The sequence below is a fragment of the Gymnoscopelus microlampas genome (genome assembly GCF_963454915.1).
Source record: "Gymnoscopelus microlampas genome assembly, chromosome: 9".
Lineage (NCBI taxonomy): Eukaryota > Metazoa > Chordata > Actinopteri > Myctophiformes > Myctophidae > Gymnoscopelus > Gymnoscopelus microlampas.
Window position 1 is genome coordinate 36,620,900 of NC_139946.1, and position 15,547 is coordinate 36,636,446.

General features: G+C 40.1%; 2 protein-coding genes across 4 annotated transcripts in view; one reads left to right on the plus strand and one right to left on the minus strand.

Moving 5' to 3' along the window:
* The window catches only part of mpl (MPL proto-oncogene, thrombopoietin receptor), a 186,486-nt gene continuing 170,939 nt past the window's right edge, over positions 1–15,547 (plus strand). Inside the window, exons 1-12 of the mRNA XM_084067806.1 lie at positions 1–209; positions 683–803; positions 1,592–1,761; positions 2,005–2,183; positions 2,366–2,519; positions 2,637–2,748; positions 3,170–3,336; positions 4,180–4,322; positions 4,419–4,578; positions 5,110–5,191; positions 5,567–5,654; positions 6,925–7,429. Of these exons, the coding sequence (XP_083923932.1) occupies positions 98–209; positions 683–803; positions 1,592–1,761; positions 2,005–2,183; positions 2,366–2,519; positions 2,637–2,748; positions 3,170–3,336; positions 4,180–4,322; positions 4,419–4,578; positions 5,110–5,191; positions 5,567–5,654; positions 6,925–7,419 (1,983 nt within the window). The 5' untranslated portion in view covers positions 1–97 and the 3' untranslated portion in view covers positions 7,420–7,429. The remainder of the gene's footprint in view (positions 210–682; positions 804–1,591; positions 1,762–2,004; positions 2,184–2,365; positions 2,520–2,636; positions 2,749–3,169; positions 3,337–4,179; positions 4,323–4,418; positions 4,579–5,109; positions 5,192–5,566; positions 5,655–6,924; positions 7,430–15,547) is intronic.
* The window catches only part of ddah1 (dimethylarginine dimethylaminohydrolase 1), an 86,572-nt gene continuing 84,494 nt past the window's right edge, over positions 13,470–15,547 (minus strand). For all 3 annotated transcript variants that reach the window (XM_084066679.1, XM_084066677.1, XM_084066678.1), the window contains exon 6: positions 13,470–14,926. In XM_084066679.1, coding sequence (XP_083922805.1) covers positions 14,810–14,926 — 117 coding nt within the window. In that variant the 3' untranslated portion in view covers positions 13,470–14,809. The remainder of the gene's footprint in view (positions 14,927–15,547) is intronic.

Here is a 15,547-nt window from a genome sequence, read left to right on the forward strand (position 1 = left end):
TCATACATGAGCAATTATGCTTAGAAAACATTCAAGCTTTTGTAGAGGTTCAAGTGATGTAATGGGTTAGGATACATTCACCTGTACTGTCCGAGCCATGGATTTAGCCCCCAGTTGCCTGGTTGTCCTTCTCAGCCTGTGGATACATGTGGGCTGTATGTCTGGGATGCATCCAGAGGAGGGAGCCGTCCCTCACCTGTCGAGGCAAGGTAAGATTGTTATGACATTGTTGTAAGTGTTAAATTGTAAACAAAGGATCACTGATTTCACTCAGAATGGACAAAATTAATTGCCAGAATAAAATGTTAAAAATTACGATCAGGTATTTGCAGGATGTTAAATCAGTTACATTTTTTATAATCTGATTTCTTGACTGATGTATTGCCTTCAACATTGGACAAAAAGATGAAAATGTGTTTACACCATTTTGTATTAATTGTGATTAATTGATTGCTTGCTTGCTTGCTTGATTGATTACTTCATTAACAATCATCATGATCAATCATCATGATCATAATGCATGACCTTTCTGTGTTTATTCTGTGATTAAAATATTTGCAATAATATTGCACATTTGTGGCCCAAAGATATACTTTGGTTGAATAGAAGACTTGCTACAAATAGACGAATGTACCCTTATTTCTCGAATACCTACATGTGTCATTTGTGACTCTCTGAGCAGATGTTTTGCTCTTGGAAGGCGACAACGATCCTAAATGTTTTACCAGGACAGAGGATGATTTCACCTGCTTCTTTGAGACACCAGATAAAAAGACATATGAGTTCTACTACATGATTGATGAGTATGAAATGAATTCATTTTCAATACAGTTTGGTTGCATAGCCATAAAACATTATATTTGTATTTGTATAAGAGAACATAATGACTAGATGTGGAAAAGCATACATACAGGTAGATTATCACATGGGCAGTTGTATTTGCCAGAGACTATCTACTATTATACATTTGTGCAAAAGGCCTTTGATTCATTGTTTACTTCTTACTTTACTTACTTTAGAAATGAAGTAGAGTGAATACACACACCTACGGCAAATATTGTCATTGTCATGTTTAGGTTTCAGCATGCTCACTGTAAAGATTGCACTTTACAGATGTGGCTTTCCAGTATACCATGGAATACTCTGAATCACTCATTTGACCTACCTCACATAAATCCTAACAAACTGCATATAATGTATATATACTGTACACTCGGTGGCTATTTCACGTTTACGTTTCAATTATAATCAGAAACACCCCTGAAAGGGTACGTACGTGCTAAAAAAAGAAACTATTAAAAAACGTTGTGAGCTTGTAGATCTGCTATTTTTGCTATTTTAGAAAAGAACATTGAAATTGAGTTCTGGATTCCCAAAACTTAGGGGTAGTACCACCTCCTGAACAGGGCCCACACTTTGATTCTGAGAACCGTATGTGAAACCGAGCCGCATGGAAACAAATCCAGAACCTGTGAAATGTGTTACACGGCACAGCACGGTTCGGTTAAGTTCTTCTAGTGGAGAAGAGTCAATTGTGTCTGTCTGTGTGTGTCGCTCATGTCAGCATTGTGTGATGATGTCCCCTGTCCAGAGAGAAGAGGTGTAATGTGAGCATCCAGAGGACAGAGGAGGGGACATTCCTCCATGTCTGCTCATTCCCTCCCTCTGACATCTACCTGTATGTCTTCATACGCCTCACTGTGGTGGAGACCAGCAGCAACACCACCCTGTACACACGCACTGTCAGTGTGGAGGACCATGGTAAGTTCACCAATATGCACGTATGCACACATACGTGCATGTTTGTGACTATGTTGGTGTAAAATAGCACGATGGGGGATCCCATCGCATCAGATAGGTGACGCATGGTCAGATTTTGCCCCAACTCGTCGATATCGTACCGTAGGACTGAGAATGTATAGACCAGTATGTCTTGCAAATGGTCTTGCTCAGTGGGTTATGCAATTAGTTTACCCTCTCTTTCCAATGCTTGCATCTCCTTAGTTCTTCTGGATCCACCTGTGAACGTGTCTCTACGCCACACAGACCAACCGAGGCAGCTGCAGATGGAATGGCACATGGCCAAGGAGTGGGAAAACAAGGTGCACTATGGGATACGATACTCATCCAAGAGCCTGGGAGAGAAAACTAAAGAGCGTATTAAAGTTGAAAAACACAACTTTGTAAGTCATTTCTATACTCACAAAAGAGTTTTACATATTGCTCATCTGTATGGAGAGGGGAGAATTGGTTTCATTGATCTACGGATCAGAGGATTAGGTTTCATTGATCTGTAGTTCTATATGTACAGTATGAGTAAAAAAAACGAAATCAATAAAAAGATCTTGTGTGTTTGCAATTGTAGAGAGGTGAGAGGAAGCCGGTCCACACACTGGCATCCCTGGTACCAGGAGAGCTGGTTCATGTCCAAATGAGAGTCAAACATGGCTACGGAGACAACACAGGACACTGGAGCCACTGGTCACAGCCTGCTTATGCAATGGTTCCCCAAAGTGCAGGTGTGTATGTGTGAAAGAAAGAAAGAAAGAAAGAAAGAAAGAAAGAAAGAAAGAAAGAAAGAAAGAAAGAAAGAAAGAGGCAAAGACAGATAAAAACATATGACGATCTTTTTTCAGATGATATTTCGTTGATGTGCTACACCGCTGACCTGCAAAATATCACCTGCCAGTGGAATGAGAACGCCTATGGGGAGTCAACCTACAATCTCTTCTTTAAGATATGTCTAAGGTACTGTAGTAATATGATAAATGATTTTCACTGCAAAGTGTACCGCGTCAATTTTAACTCTGAGAGTATAGCATTTTACACATTGAGTTAAATTAAAGAGGGTCTAAATGATATATTATTTGTTAAGTGTTAATACTGTAGCTAATGTGCTGGGGACTCCCCTGTTACTGAGAAGACAACACTATCATAGAGAGCGTTTGTTCAGAATACAGAACATTAACTTTTAAACAAAAATTACTTACACACCCTTTAACACTCAGTCTTTTACTTTTTTGCAGTGTATTATTTTCTTAATGAGTATTGACTTCCCTCTTTGGGACTGTGATATACATTGTGGTGCGTTGTGGAACCTGCCATGTGCCCTTGCATAGGATTTTTTCTTTCGCCTCTATCTTTCTGATCACTCCGTTGCTTCACACAGTGATACATGTGGCTGGAGAGAATGCCTGATAGATGACAACTCTAGTGCTGTCTGCCATTTCCATGGAGACCAGTCCGGGGACATTTGGGTCAAGCTCAGCGGTGGGATGGGTCCAGATCCCCTCGACAGAACCTTCTACTCACAACCATTCACTCTCAACAGCAGCAGTGAGAAAAATCTCTCTCTCACGCACACACACACGCACGCACGCACGCACGGACGCACACGCACACGCACAAGATTACAATGCACAACTTAAAGCCGTGATTCCCAACTTTAGGCCGTGAGGATACTGCAAATGGGCCCTCAAAACACTGCGATTGTATTTGATAATCTACAGAAACACTGGATTTACACATTAATCAGCGTTCTAGAACCACATTACAAAGTACCAAGCAGATCTTTGACACCTATCAATCTGTACGCACCTCTAGTGGATCATACAGAGGTATTTGTATAGCATAGGAATGGCACAGGCTGAGGTTGCAGACTTCCATGTAGAGATAGGAGCTGTGTCATTGTCTGTGGCATTTGCTGTCTTGATGTGCTTACATGTATTTGACCCCCCCCCCCCCACCACAATACATAAAATAATCTGATAAAACATCTCAGCAATGAAGAGATGGCCAGAAAATAATGTTTGCACATGTGTAAATCATGACAATACTATCTGATTTCTCTCTGCCTTGTGTGTGTGTGCAGGGGCGGATATTTGCACTAGGCATACCAAGCACTTGCTTGGAGCCCCAAGGCAGGGGAGCCCCCACCTCCCCCCCTTTTTTTTTTTTCTTAATACAATTTTCTTTTCTTCGCATTTTCGCGCTCGCAAAATAGGCCCCGAACCAGAGCTTTGCTTGGAGCCCCTAACTTCTTAAATCCGCCCCTGTGTGTGTGTGTGTGTGTGTGTGTGTGTGTGTGTGTGTGTGTGTGTGTGTGTGTGTGTGTGTGTGTGTGTGTGTGTGTGTGTGTGTGTGTGTGTGTGTGTGTGCGTGTGCGTGTGTGGTTCTCAGTCAAAACAGCAGAGCCAGGGCATTTGAAGGACATACTGGAGAGCAGAAGGCTGTGTTTGGCATGGGAAGCCCCTCTTCTTGTCCTGTCGGCCCACCTGCAGTACCAGATTCGCTACCAGCCTGGAGGGGGTGGCAAATGCATGGTAAGATGCTGCATACTGAATAATTGACAATACTCATTCACATCCTCAGCAATGACATTTGAATCCTTATAGAAGAACTGAACCCTCTGTCTTCAGACAGTGTCCCTGAAGGGTCCAGAGACCCAGACATGCCTGGAGGTGCCAACAGGAAGTCATTATATTATCCAGGTCAGATCTAAGCCCAATGGCTCCTTCTACTCAGGGCATTGGAGTAACTGGTCACATGCAATCACCGGAGATATTCCCAGTGACATAGGTAGGCTTTAAGTGAAACCACTTAATGTACAGTCTTTTATTCAAATATCATAATGTCAGGTCCTGACTGTAGTAGCAATTACTACTGCATACAGTACTCGCTACTGCTTACGGGAGACAGTTATTACTAATCTTTATGTTTTTTTTATGCACGTACACTAGGCTACTTTGAAAGAAAATAAAATGTAACGCATAAGCGCTGGTAACAACCATTAAAGAAAACAATATATTTGCGTGTGTTCTTTAGTGAATACCTGCATCATGAGGCAAAGCATATTACAGTACACCATCACGTTATCCATTATCACAGTAAAGAACACTCTGTTTCTAGTGAAAAAAATCGGATTAAACATAATGGACAACAAATCACGAATCAGAATAATGTGCTTTAGTATGAATTTCATAATAGATTTGGTAATGGTAAATGCAATCTGGGAAACCATTCTGTAAAACTGAATTGAAAAAAATATATAGATTTTATTAGCAGAATCTGTCTTGATAGATTAATGGAAATGATAAATGATGTGTCCAGGTTCCTACCTCATCCTGTGCATTCCACTCATGATGATGGTTGTGGCTGTTGTCTTCATCTCCTTGTTCCCCAGGTACCTCAGGTAGGACATGTGACAGTACATTCACTTGTTTGGAGTATGTCCTATTGAAGCCTGATTTATACTTTATCATTCGATGGTATCACATGCAGAAAAGTGATTCATTGGCTTGACTTGGTAAAAGTTTGGAAGTTACGGAAGTTCTTCTTTCAAAACAAATTGAAACTACAACCAGACTTGAATTTACAGTAACGCTTAATTTACTGTATACTCTTGCCGAGAAGAACACATTTTCGGGGGTTTTCCATCAAATGACACCATCATACTACTGTATGTACTGTATAGAGTATAAATTAGCCTTGACATTTAAACAAATTCCTTGAGAAGCTTTTTTTTTTCTTTTGTGGCATTTCTTACATCCATTTCTTGTTTCCTCAGTAAAGTCAAGCTGTACCTGTGGCCACCTGTCCCCAACCTTGACAAAGTCCTTCAAGGCTTCCTGACAGACATCAACAGCCAAACATGGGTAAATCATTGAACCACTACAGACAAACAATGTAGTATTAATTAAGCCCATGATGCCATTTGGAAATGTGCGACGTTGTCAATTCTACTGTCATAGCCAAGTAGTGAGAAGTTGAGAACTAGATTTTCACACACTGTAACAAAAAATAAAAACTCTCAAGAAAATGGACAAATGAACAGGCAACTCAACATTCCCATTAAATAACCAAGCACTCAATAAAGTCACAGCTATGAACCCCAGGTGGAACCAGTCTTTCGATCAAGGCACAGGGTACAAGGCAGGGTACACTCACTGTGGCAAACAGTCACATCAGGGGCAAAACAGGGGCACACTGTCACATCAAGGGCATACATGACATGGGAAGGGCACACAGGGCAGGGCAGAGGCCATGATCGTGACCGAATGGCTATTATATAATTTCTGTCTTTGGGACTGCTTTTCAAAGTGAGGAAAAACTGGCCTGTTGTTGAGCTGCAAACTAACTGCCAATAGAAACCACTCTGTTGTTCCAAACGTTTCAAGTGCATGTCAAGAGCTGGTTCCATTTCATCACAGAATAATTGTTATTGTTTGTTATAGCAGATTAAATGCTTGTTATTCTCATAATCAATCACTCTCAGAGTCAGCAGTGAGTGTTTTTCAGTGTAAGGTCAGGCACTCCATTGAGAAGTGCAGGCATGACAGGGACGTGAACCTGGCAAAAACATAGTGCACATCATATAGCAAACCAAAAATACCCTATTATGTAATACCCTACAGTATAAACAGAAAACCATCTAAACTGGTGGCAGGAAATGGGCTCAATTATGTCACCATATTTACTACACATTCTCACTCTCAACTTGTAATGTAGTGACAAGTTTGGGGCAACATCTGATGTGTTATCTGTCTGACGTGACTGTCACAGGCCATACTGGAATGTCCCGCCCACACTTGAATGTGGAAGTGCCTTTTTCACTCCAAACTCGTAATAGGTAAACAAGTTTGCTATAATACACTTAAGACAAGGCAGGCACGGCCTGGACCGCTGGCGTACGCGTGTCGTGGGTTCAACCCCTAAGCGAGCCGTTAGGCGAGTGAGTGGCTGTGTCAAGTGGTGCAAAATCCACTTCTGCTGACTCAGTGCCGTTCCAGTTGCACACCGATACAGAATACAGGCACAGAATTGTAATTAAAATAATTTAAATCATCATCCTCGTCAACATGCAACGTTACAGGGCGCCCTGTCAAGTAGCAATTTAGAAAATGAACAACTTGTGTGTTGCTGCAGGATCCTCCCTCCACGGCCAAGCAGTGCTCAGAAGAGACACCAGCATCTGTGGTGGAGCTCATGTCTGAAGAGGAGCCGTCAGGGGATCCCACCCAGCTCCTGTGCCCAGGGAGAGGCACCAGTGAGACGGACCAGGTAGAGGGGATGAGCCCTCCTCCTCAGGTCGGACTGGAGGTCAGTCCAGACTATGTGACACTGAACACAGAGAAGACTGTCCCTGGCCAGAAAGTCAACAAATACATATATGAGCAGGTTGATGACTGCAGAGGTCTGGGGGTGAGAAACAACGGGGTCTTCCCAACAATGTGCCCCCATTCCTGTGCGAGTAGGCCTACATCCTCCGGTTTCCTCTCAGACTCCTGCACAGACATTCTCAACCAGTCCTACTTGCTCCTGGCTGAGCCTACAGATAGACTTGACTATCGAGTTGCTGCCACTAGGGGGACAGGGAACCTGTACACCAATCTGGAGGATATGACCAATAATAAGGGGTAAATAATAAGGGGTCCAGGGACTCTCAAGGTTCCTTGAGGGGGGTCTAAATTGACCCTTACAAGTCTGTAACTCTGGCAGTGTACAAATGGAACTAAAATGGACCCTAACGGGTCCATTTATAGTTCCATTTGTACACTGCCAGAGTTAAGGGGGGTCCTTGAAATGTAAAAGCTTGAGAACCACTGATCTATTGTAGCTATATTTCACGACGCGTTGTGAGTTTGTAGATCGACCAATACATTACCTAAAACAATTTGGGAAGCTTGTGAGTCACCAATAAATGTGTATACTAGTATTATTCTCTCCTTAATAGCTGTAACAAAAACCCAATGTTCAAAGATCACCCATTGCTAATGGCAGTAAATTAAGAATGCTTTAACATCTTTTCCACAAGAATACCATAAATTTCCAAAATTGGAGCAAAGGATGGGTCAGCAAAGGCATCCATGACAAGACATGAAGTAAACTACACAAGAATAAGACTAAAACATGACAGCGCCTTTGCATTTTGCAAGATTTTTTTTTTAAGTTCTACAATTAAAAAGGGATTTGGGAGAATGATAAAATGTGTTTCCTAATACAAAATTGTGTATTGCTGATAAAACAGGCAAGGTGACATTTTCCAACAGAGAAAATTCTGATGATTAGTGGACATAGTGCAACAAGTGATGTAAATATACTGTATACTGATGTTAGTAATACCTGGGCAATGGACCCTTTTCACAGAAGACATTCTACTGATGGGTGAATGCAGCTTAAGGTAATTACGTTGATGGTTGTGTTTATTTATTTAGGTGTTAATGTGTGTCAGCATTAACTATACACAGGAGCTGAAACACCCACAATTATTGTAATTGTATGTCATTACCTTTAGCTGCACTGCACTTACCTGTCAAAATGTTGGAGAAAGGGTCCCTATAGCAGTTGATTGCCTAATTTATTTTTCTCTTTTGTTTGGGATATATAAACCGATAGGGCAACCTAATTGCTTAATGAGCTAAGATACCGTACATATTATGTACAGCAATGTTATGGGCCCAATCTGCTTATGACCTGTACTTATTGTATTGTACTCTAATGTTACCATCGCTCCTTTATTGCATGCAAATCTATTAAAGTAACATAAATGAATACTGTGCTGTAATGTCATAACACATCATTTTTTTAACCATAACAAATGTGATCATACAGTAATGATGATAATTTGATGATAATGATTTGTATTTATTTTATTATATAAATGAAGAGACAAATACTTTGTCCATTCCTGGTTGTAATATGCAGTAAGAAACAGTGAATGTTTTCCAGCACAATAAATTACATTTTTTCTCAAGCTGCTGAAACCCCCTTGAAGCACTTTAACTATAGTTATAGTGCTCAGTGTGAATGGCCCTTTAGTCCCGAGAGGACACATGGACAGTTCATTTGGGTATGACTGTACTGAGTTATCCATCGTAGAAATAGTATTATAGAGTTGAAATTCAGTGACTGTCTAGGGCTATGCAGCATAGGCCTGTCCATGACATGACCCAATTGTTATAATTATAATACGTTTGTATAGGCTCAGTTCATGAGATGTTAGTCAAGCTCAAATATGACTTTTAACAATTTATCCAAAACAAAAGTGGATACATTTGGGTTCACAAACAGCTCAATTATATCAAACAGCTATCTGCTTAAAAATGTGTCTTAACATTTCGGACACAAGATGGCAGTACAATTTAACTATTTCCAGGAGAACGGCCCATAGAAACATTACCATAATACAATGGGCCTAAAACTTTTTTTTTTTTTACTTTGGCCCCAGTTCTGTTATGTATTTCCTCTATTGTAAATCCTACTCTTGTCTTTGAGCATAAATTAAATCATTTAATTAAATTATGGTTACCAACTGATATACGTGGCATCTCAGAATCAGTTTTATTCTGAGGGTGAAATACATTTAAACCAGAAACATCACAAAGTTTGATGTCACAAGTACCTTTATTATACAAAGTAGATGAAAAGCTCAACTCAGGATGTAGAGTCAGAGGGCTGAGTTACCAGTTGAGAAACAAGTGTATGCATGAAAACCAAGGGACCTGAGTCAGAAAGTGGACAATCACATCAGCAACATCAAGAACAAGAACAACAACAACAACAACAACAACAACAACAACAACAACAACAACAGTACTAAGATGATGGAACATGATCAGTGTCAATCAAAGCTATTTTGGCTGCAAACTGGTTTAAGGCTGGCTCAACAAACTAATTATGCACAGCTTTGATAGCAAACAAAGAGGTTAAGACCATCAAACTAAACAGGTTGAGAAAGAGAATTAAAGAAAAAGGTGGTGTGTGGTGTTCCCATGTTGACACAAAATACATCTATAAGGTCTATAAGCTCCAGTTGAGAGCTTATAGATTGGCAATTTTCGGTCTGCGACGCCATCGTACAACGGAGCATAAATTAGGAATAACTGTGAGCTTCAGAGCTGGATGCACTGCAACTATGGTATCACCGTCCATCCAGCCAAGGACCTCCTGTAAAATATACAGCTAGTGTCACAAATTATGCTATTTAATGGCAGACCCTCGCATCCAACTGCCAGGCCGTATGATATCATTGTCATAAATTACCCCAGAATTGTCTATGAGGTAATAGTAAGGTAGGGGGGGGAGAGAGAGAGAGAGAGAGAGATAGAGGCGTAGAGAAAGACAGACAGAAAAAGGCAGAAAGAGAGAAAGTTTAAGAGAGTGAATGTTTACTGGCGTACAAGCCTCTCCTCCCAAAAGGAATTCTTTCCATGTTTCATCACAGCTTGCCTGCCCATATCCGAACGTCTATAGTGGAACAGCCCATCAGGGGGGCTGGACCCTTCCACTGATGTCATTTCCTCTGCTGAAACGTTTTACTGATGATCACACTGATAGACTAAATGTGTTTAATGTAATGACAGTCATCATGTCTGAGGCTTCAAAGTGGCTTCTCTGGCTAAGCGTCATGTAGTACAGTATACATACTGTACAGAGACTGTACCAGGTTCTAAACTGTGAGTCCCCAACAACAATCATCGAAAGTCACAAGGCAACTGGAGAAGCTCATCCAACATACTACTATTGGTAATAATCATTGTGAACACCCATTATCACGGTTAAAATTAAGTGCTGCATTATCAATTAACTGATAATTATGTTCAGTAGTTTCGGATACACACTAATTGTTATTAATGCAATAAGTCATATGTAACGAAAGAGCACATCACAGGTGTCAGTAGCAAGAATATGTTCATTAATACTGTAGTTGATCACAAAAATATCTTCATTAGGTAGCGCATGGGTAATAGCAGGGCGGAATTTTGCAGTTTTCAATACATGATAGTGCACTTGGTGATACAAGCGTGAAATTTGGCACAGATGTCCTTCATATGACTCTAATTGATAATCAACCTCTGGCCAAGCAAAAATCCTAAGATTTCAAGATGGCCACCACCAGTTTTCAAAATGGCTCCAACTGGGCCAACATTTTGGACTATATCACTTTGCTGGGGCTGTAAATCTTTGATTTCCCTCTTATTTTAATATAGGAGAATATGTTCTGAAGGTATTTCTACCAAGTAAGATAAAAAAAAAAATATTAGGTTCCAATATGGCGGCATATTTTCCAATATGGCTGCCGATAAATTGCATAAATGTACATTCACATGAGCTTGAAGCACATGTATTTGTATTAATTACCATACACAGAATCGATTTATAGCACATTTTAAAGTGATTTGGTAGCTTTTTAACGACCTAGGGCAAGTAAATACAAAAACCTAGATATATATAGGGATATTTTCTCAAACAGGTGCTGGCCTTTTTCTCTTTCCGTGGAAGGACAAAACTGTATGGCATCTGCTGAACGCATGAAAGAAGCAAAGACCTGATGACTTTGATCCAATAGCTGATGCATTTTCATGAAGGGGGATCCATCTGAGGTCCTTCGACAGCTTTTTCAAGCCAAGTCTTTGTGTCTGGGTTGCTCAGTCGGTAGAGCTTTCACCTTCGGATCACATGGTCATGGGTTCGATCAGGATCAGTGTATGAGTAGGTACGGTGAGTGTGGCGCTCCACCTCAGCAATACCAGGGGGTCTATAAGACCCCTGAGTTCTCAGCTGATACTGACAATAAGTCTCAGACTTATTTAATTTGAACAAGTGCAACTGCTATGACAACAACGTCAGTATCTGAGCTGCGAATCATGATGTGTCTGATGCTATCCTCTGCAGCTCTGCCTCAGATACTGACATTGTTGACATAACAGTTTCACTTGTTCAAAGACTTGGCTTGAATTAGCTGTGGATTGCCTTTGGAAGGAGGGAAGGATCTCAGATGGATCCCGTTCATGAAATTGCATCAGCTATTGAATCAAAGTCATCAGGTCTTTGCTTCTTTCATGCATTCAGGGGATGCCACACAGTTTCGTCCTTCCATGGAAAGGGAAAAAGGTCAGCATGGCAGACAACGTCTCCAAATTAGGTTCAACACCTGTTGCAATAAATGATAAACATATGCAAGTCATTGAGGAGTTCATAGTACTCATGTACGATAGAACTTCATAGAAGTAGTTCCTACAAGGAAGTGAATGCAAGTGAAGTGCATTCCAAGCAGGACATATATGGGGCCAGTGACTCTTGTGCAGTCCTGTTTGCCAAATTATGCCAGAAGCTGACACAATGTGGATGTAAAATAGCATGTTCTGGACACTGCAAATGCTTTAAGTTTGGACTTATCTGCACACCCCTCTGTGGTTGCAGTTGCTAGTACACTGGCCTGTCACTTGCCCAGCCACCATTGTAAATGAAAATGTGTTTATAATGACTTGATAACAAAACAAAAAGTAAGCACTAAGCTTTACCAAGCTAATAAATCACTTTCAAATGTTCCATAAATGGATTCTGTGTATGGTAATTAATACAAATACATGTACAACAAGGTCATGTGGATAAACCATAAGCAGGTGCACATTTCTGCAATTTATCGGCAGCCATATTGGAATACATGCCGCCATATTGGAACCTAATGTTATTTTTTTATCTTACTTGGTAGGAATACCTCCAGAACATATTCTCTTATATTAAAATAAGCTCCAGCAAAGCGATATAGTCCAACACATTGGCCCAGTTGCAGACATTTTGAAAACTGGTGGTGGCCATCTTGAAATCTTAGGAATTCTGCGTGGCCAGAGGTTGATTATCAATTTGGGTCATATGAAGGTCATCAGTGCCAAATTTCGCGCTTGTATCACCAAGTGCACTATGGTATCAAAATTCCGCCCTGCTATAAAAGTTCCTGCCCACCACGAACGTAACTGGACATGTTCATGGGGTTGGAGCACTTTAGCAATGAGCGGAGCGGGGAGAACAGCGTGTGTTTCCCCGCACGCATTACGCCCTCCCAGTTAAACTCCTACTGTCAGGTATAAAGGAGCTACTGGCAAGGAAACATGTTGCTGTCTACACCATCCCAGACCAACAAGTAGGGGTGGGCAGTTACAATGACTATATATACACAGGGTACATAATGACTAAATTGGGGAGAATTCTTATAAAAAATATCTTAAAGGAGTAGTTCACCCAAAAAAATAATTATTTTCTATCAATTACACACCCCATGGAGCATTGAATTCATGGAGATTTTTTAGTTTTTGTCGCATTCCAAAGCCAATAATTTGATGACCGGCGGTCTCTCCGGAAGGAAACTCAAAGGAGACTCTTTGAGTCTCCTACCGGATACATTAGCATCTTTCCGCCGGTCATCAAATTATTGGCTCAGGAATGCAACAAAAAATAAAAAATCTCCATGAATTCAGTGAACTACTCCTTTAATAATAGTTGATCACTAAATTATTAAGTCATAATGTTCATCATAATGTTAAAAATAAAATCAATATAGCATCATTGCCATGCATTTTTTTAAATACAATGTGGTTTAATTGATTTTCCTAAGCTGAGGGGTGCCTCCGGATACTGTAAAGGACGATGACAACTTTAATATAGGCAGAAAAAATAATTAACAGCTAATCTGGAGGTGAGGTTTTTTATTCAACAGTAGTGGTTGGCTTCCATTTCCAACATTTATCTCACAATCACATTTTTCGAGCCATAGGACATGAGCCCTAATTAAATTAAAAATAAAAGATATACAGTAGCATAATCTGTTGGCTGTAAATATTATATATTTGCAGCCTGTGTAAATGCTGTGTATATACAGTACTGTTTTAATGTCTATATTTGTGTTAGTCATACACTTCATAAACTTAATAGCACAATGCGTACAGTCGTACACTGCTGTATATCTTCATAGAAAGACAAATCATCTCTCAAATAGGTCCATCTGGTTTAATTTCTCCAGGGTTCTACATGGTTGTGTTAAAGGGTTGTAAACATTGACCGATTAAGGACAGGGATTAATTAATAGGGTGTTTAGGTTCAGAGGGGGGTCTCAATAAATCAGGATGGTTTAAATGGGTTCCTGCTCCAGCTTTACAACCAGTTCAGATTAAATTGTAATTATGAGTTTTATTTCTCCCAGACAAATTGCGATTAAAAAAAAGTGTTTCTGTCAGCTAAAGTCTTCTTTGACTGTTGCCATTGGTTTTGCATGTCTTAACATGGAGAGCAACTATAAGACACATAACCAAACGCCTGTTTGTCCATGTGCCTCTTCTACTTTAATCCATTAAGACCAAGAATGCATCTATTTCATCTATTTTCTTGGGCTATTTTTGAAAAATCGTGAAAATGTGTGCAAATCTTTGAATATTAATATACTTTTTAAAGCGAACATTTTGTTCCAGGGACCTCCAGAAGCAAATATTTGAGTTAAAAATGTTGCACTCGGTGCCGCACTATGAGCTTGTATATCTGCTATTTTTGAGGAGCCAAAGTATAAAATAATGGATATAGCTCAAATCTAAAATGACACAGATGCGTTCCCGGATTGAATGGGTTAATGGAAAAGCCATACCACAGTCTAGATGACTCAACAGTGAAAAAGACTAACTTTAGACTAACCATCCTCAACTTTCCACTGTATAACCACTCCGGGCTGGGATTTCCCAAAACATGTTAGCACAAAGATAATTTTTCTCCCATTGCAACCGAAGACCCGATGATAACTTAGAACTCAGTACCTTCTTGAAACATTTCTGACAGCATTGAAAGTGTATTGGATTGTGTTCATGCATTTGGAACAGTGTGGAGAAAGTTGACACATGATGGCCCATTTTGACAAAAGCTTTTACATCCCCAGCAGCCAAAGTGGCTATCCTTTACCGAAATGGTCGGGAAACCTTTGGCGACCCTACAGTACATACATACTGTAGGTGGAATGTAGTGAGAGACCCCCCCTGTGTGAGCATACTCAGATGTTTGACTTCTTGTTGATCAGCACGGAGCAGCAGGTGAGAGCTCCGTCCACTTTAACCTTTTCCTTGTTGGACACAGGTATAAGCATGTGGTCCTTCAACTTCTCAAACACCTGCAGGGACAAAGACATGACATGACTGTCAGAGACCTTCGGATGGATTTTGCATTTGTTTACATATTCTCCAAAGTCATTAAAACATTACTGGACGATGTTGGATGTTTGAATTTTGTCTGTAAGTCAATCTCACTACAGTATATTTGGTTAGAATTTTCAAATCAATCTATGCTTTAACCCATTAAGATCTGAGGCCGATTCTACAAATGTATTCTAAATCCTAACAGTTTTCTGAAACACTTATGTTGCTATAATATCAGTGGTTCTCAAACTTGTTCACGTTAAGGACCCCCAAAATGATATGTATTTGGCCGCGGACCTCCCATCTCAAAATATTTCGTTCCAGGGACCCCCAGAAGCAAAGATTTGAGTTACAAATGTTCCCTTTAAAAGATTTATATTCAAAGATTTGCACAAATGTTATAAAAAATAGCAGATCTACAAGCGCAGTGTATGCTTTTGTCGGCAGTAATGTCAAGAATAATGTGATTTGTAGTTATTAATGGCATAAACATACCAGACCCTGACAAAGACCTTTTCAGTGCGATAATACTTCTACTTAGATTCTTCTCATTCTAATTAGCTAATTGAGACTTTTACCCTCCACATTAATATAAC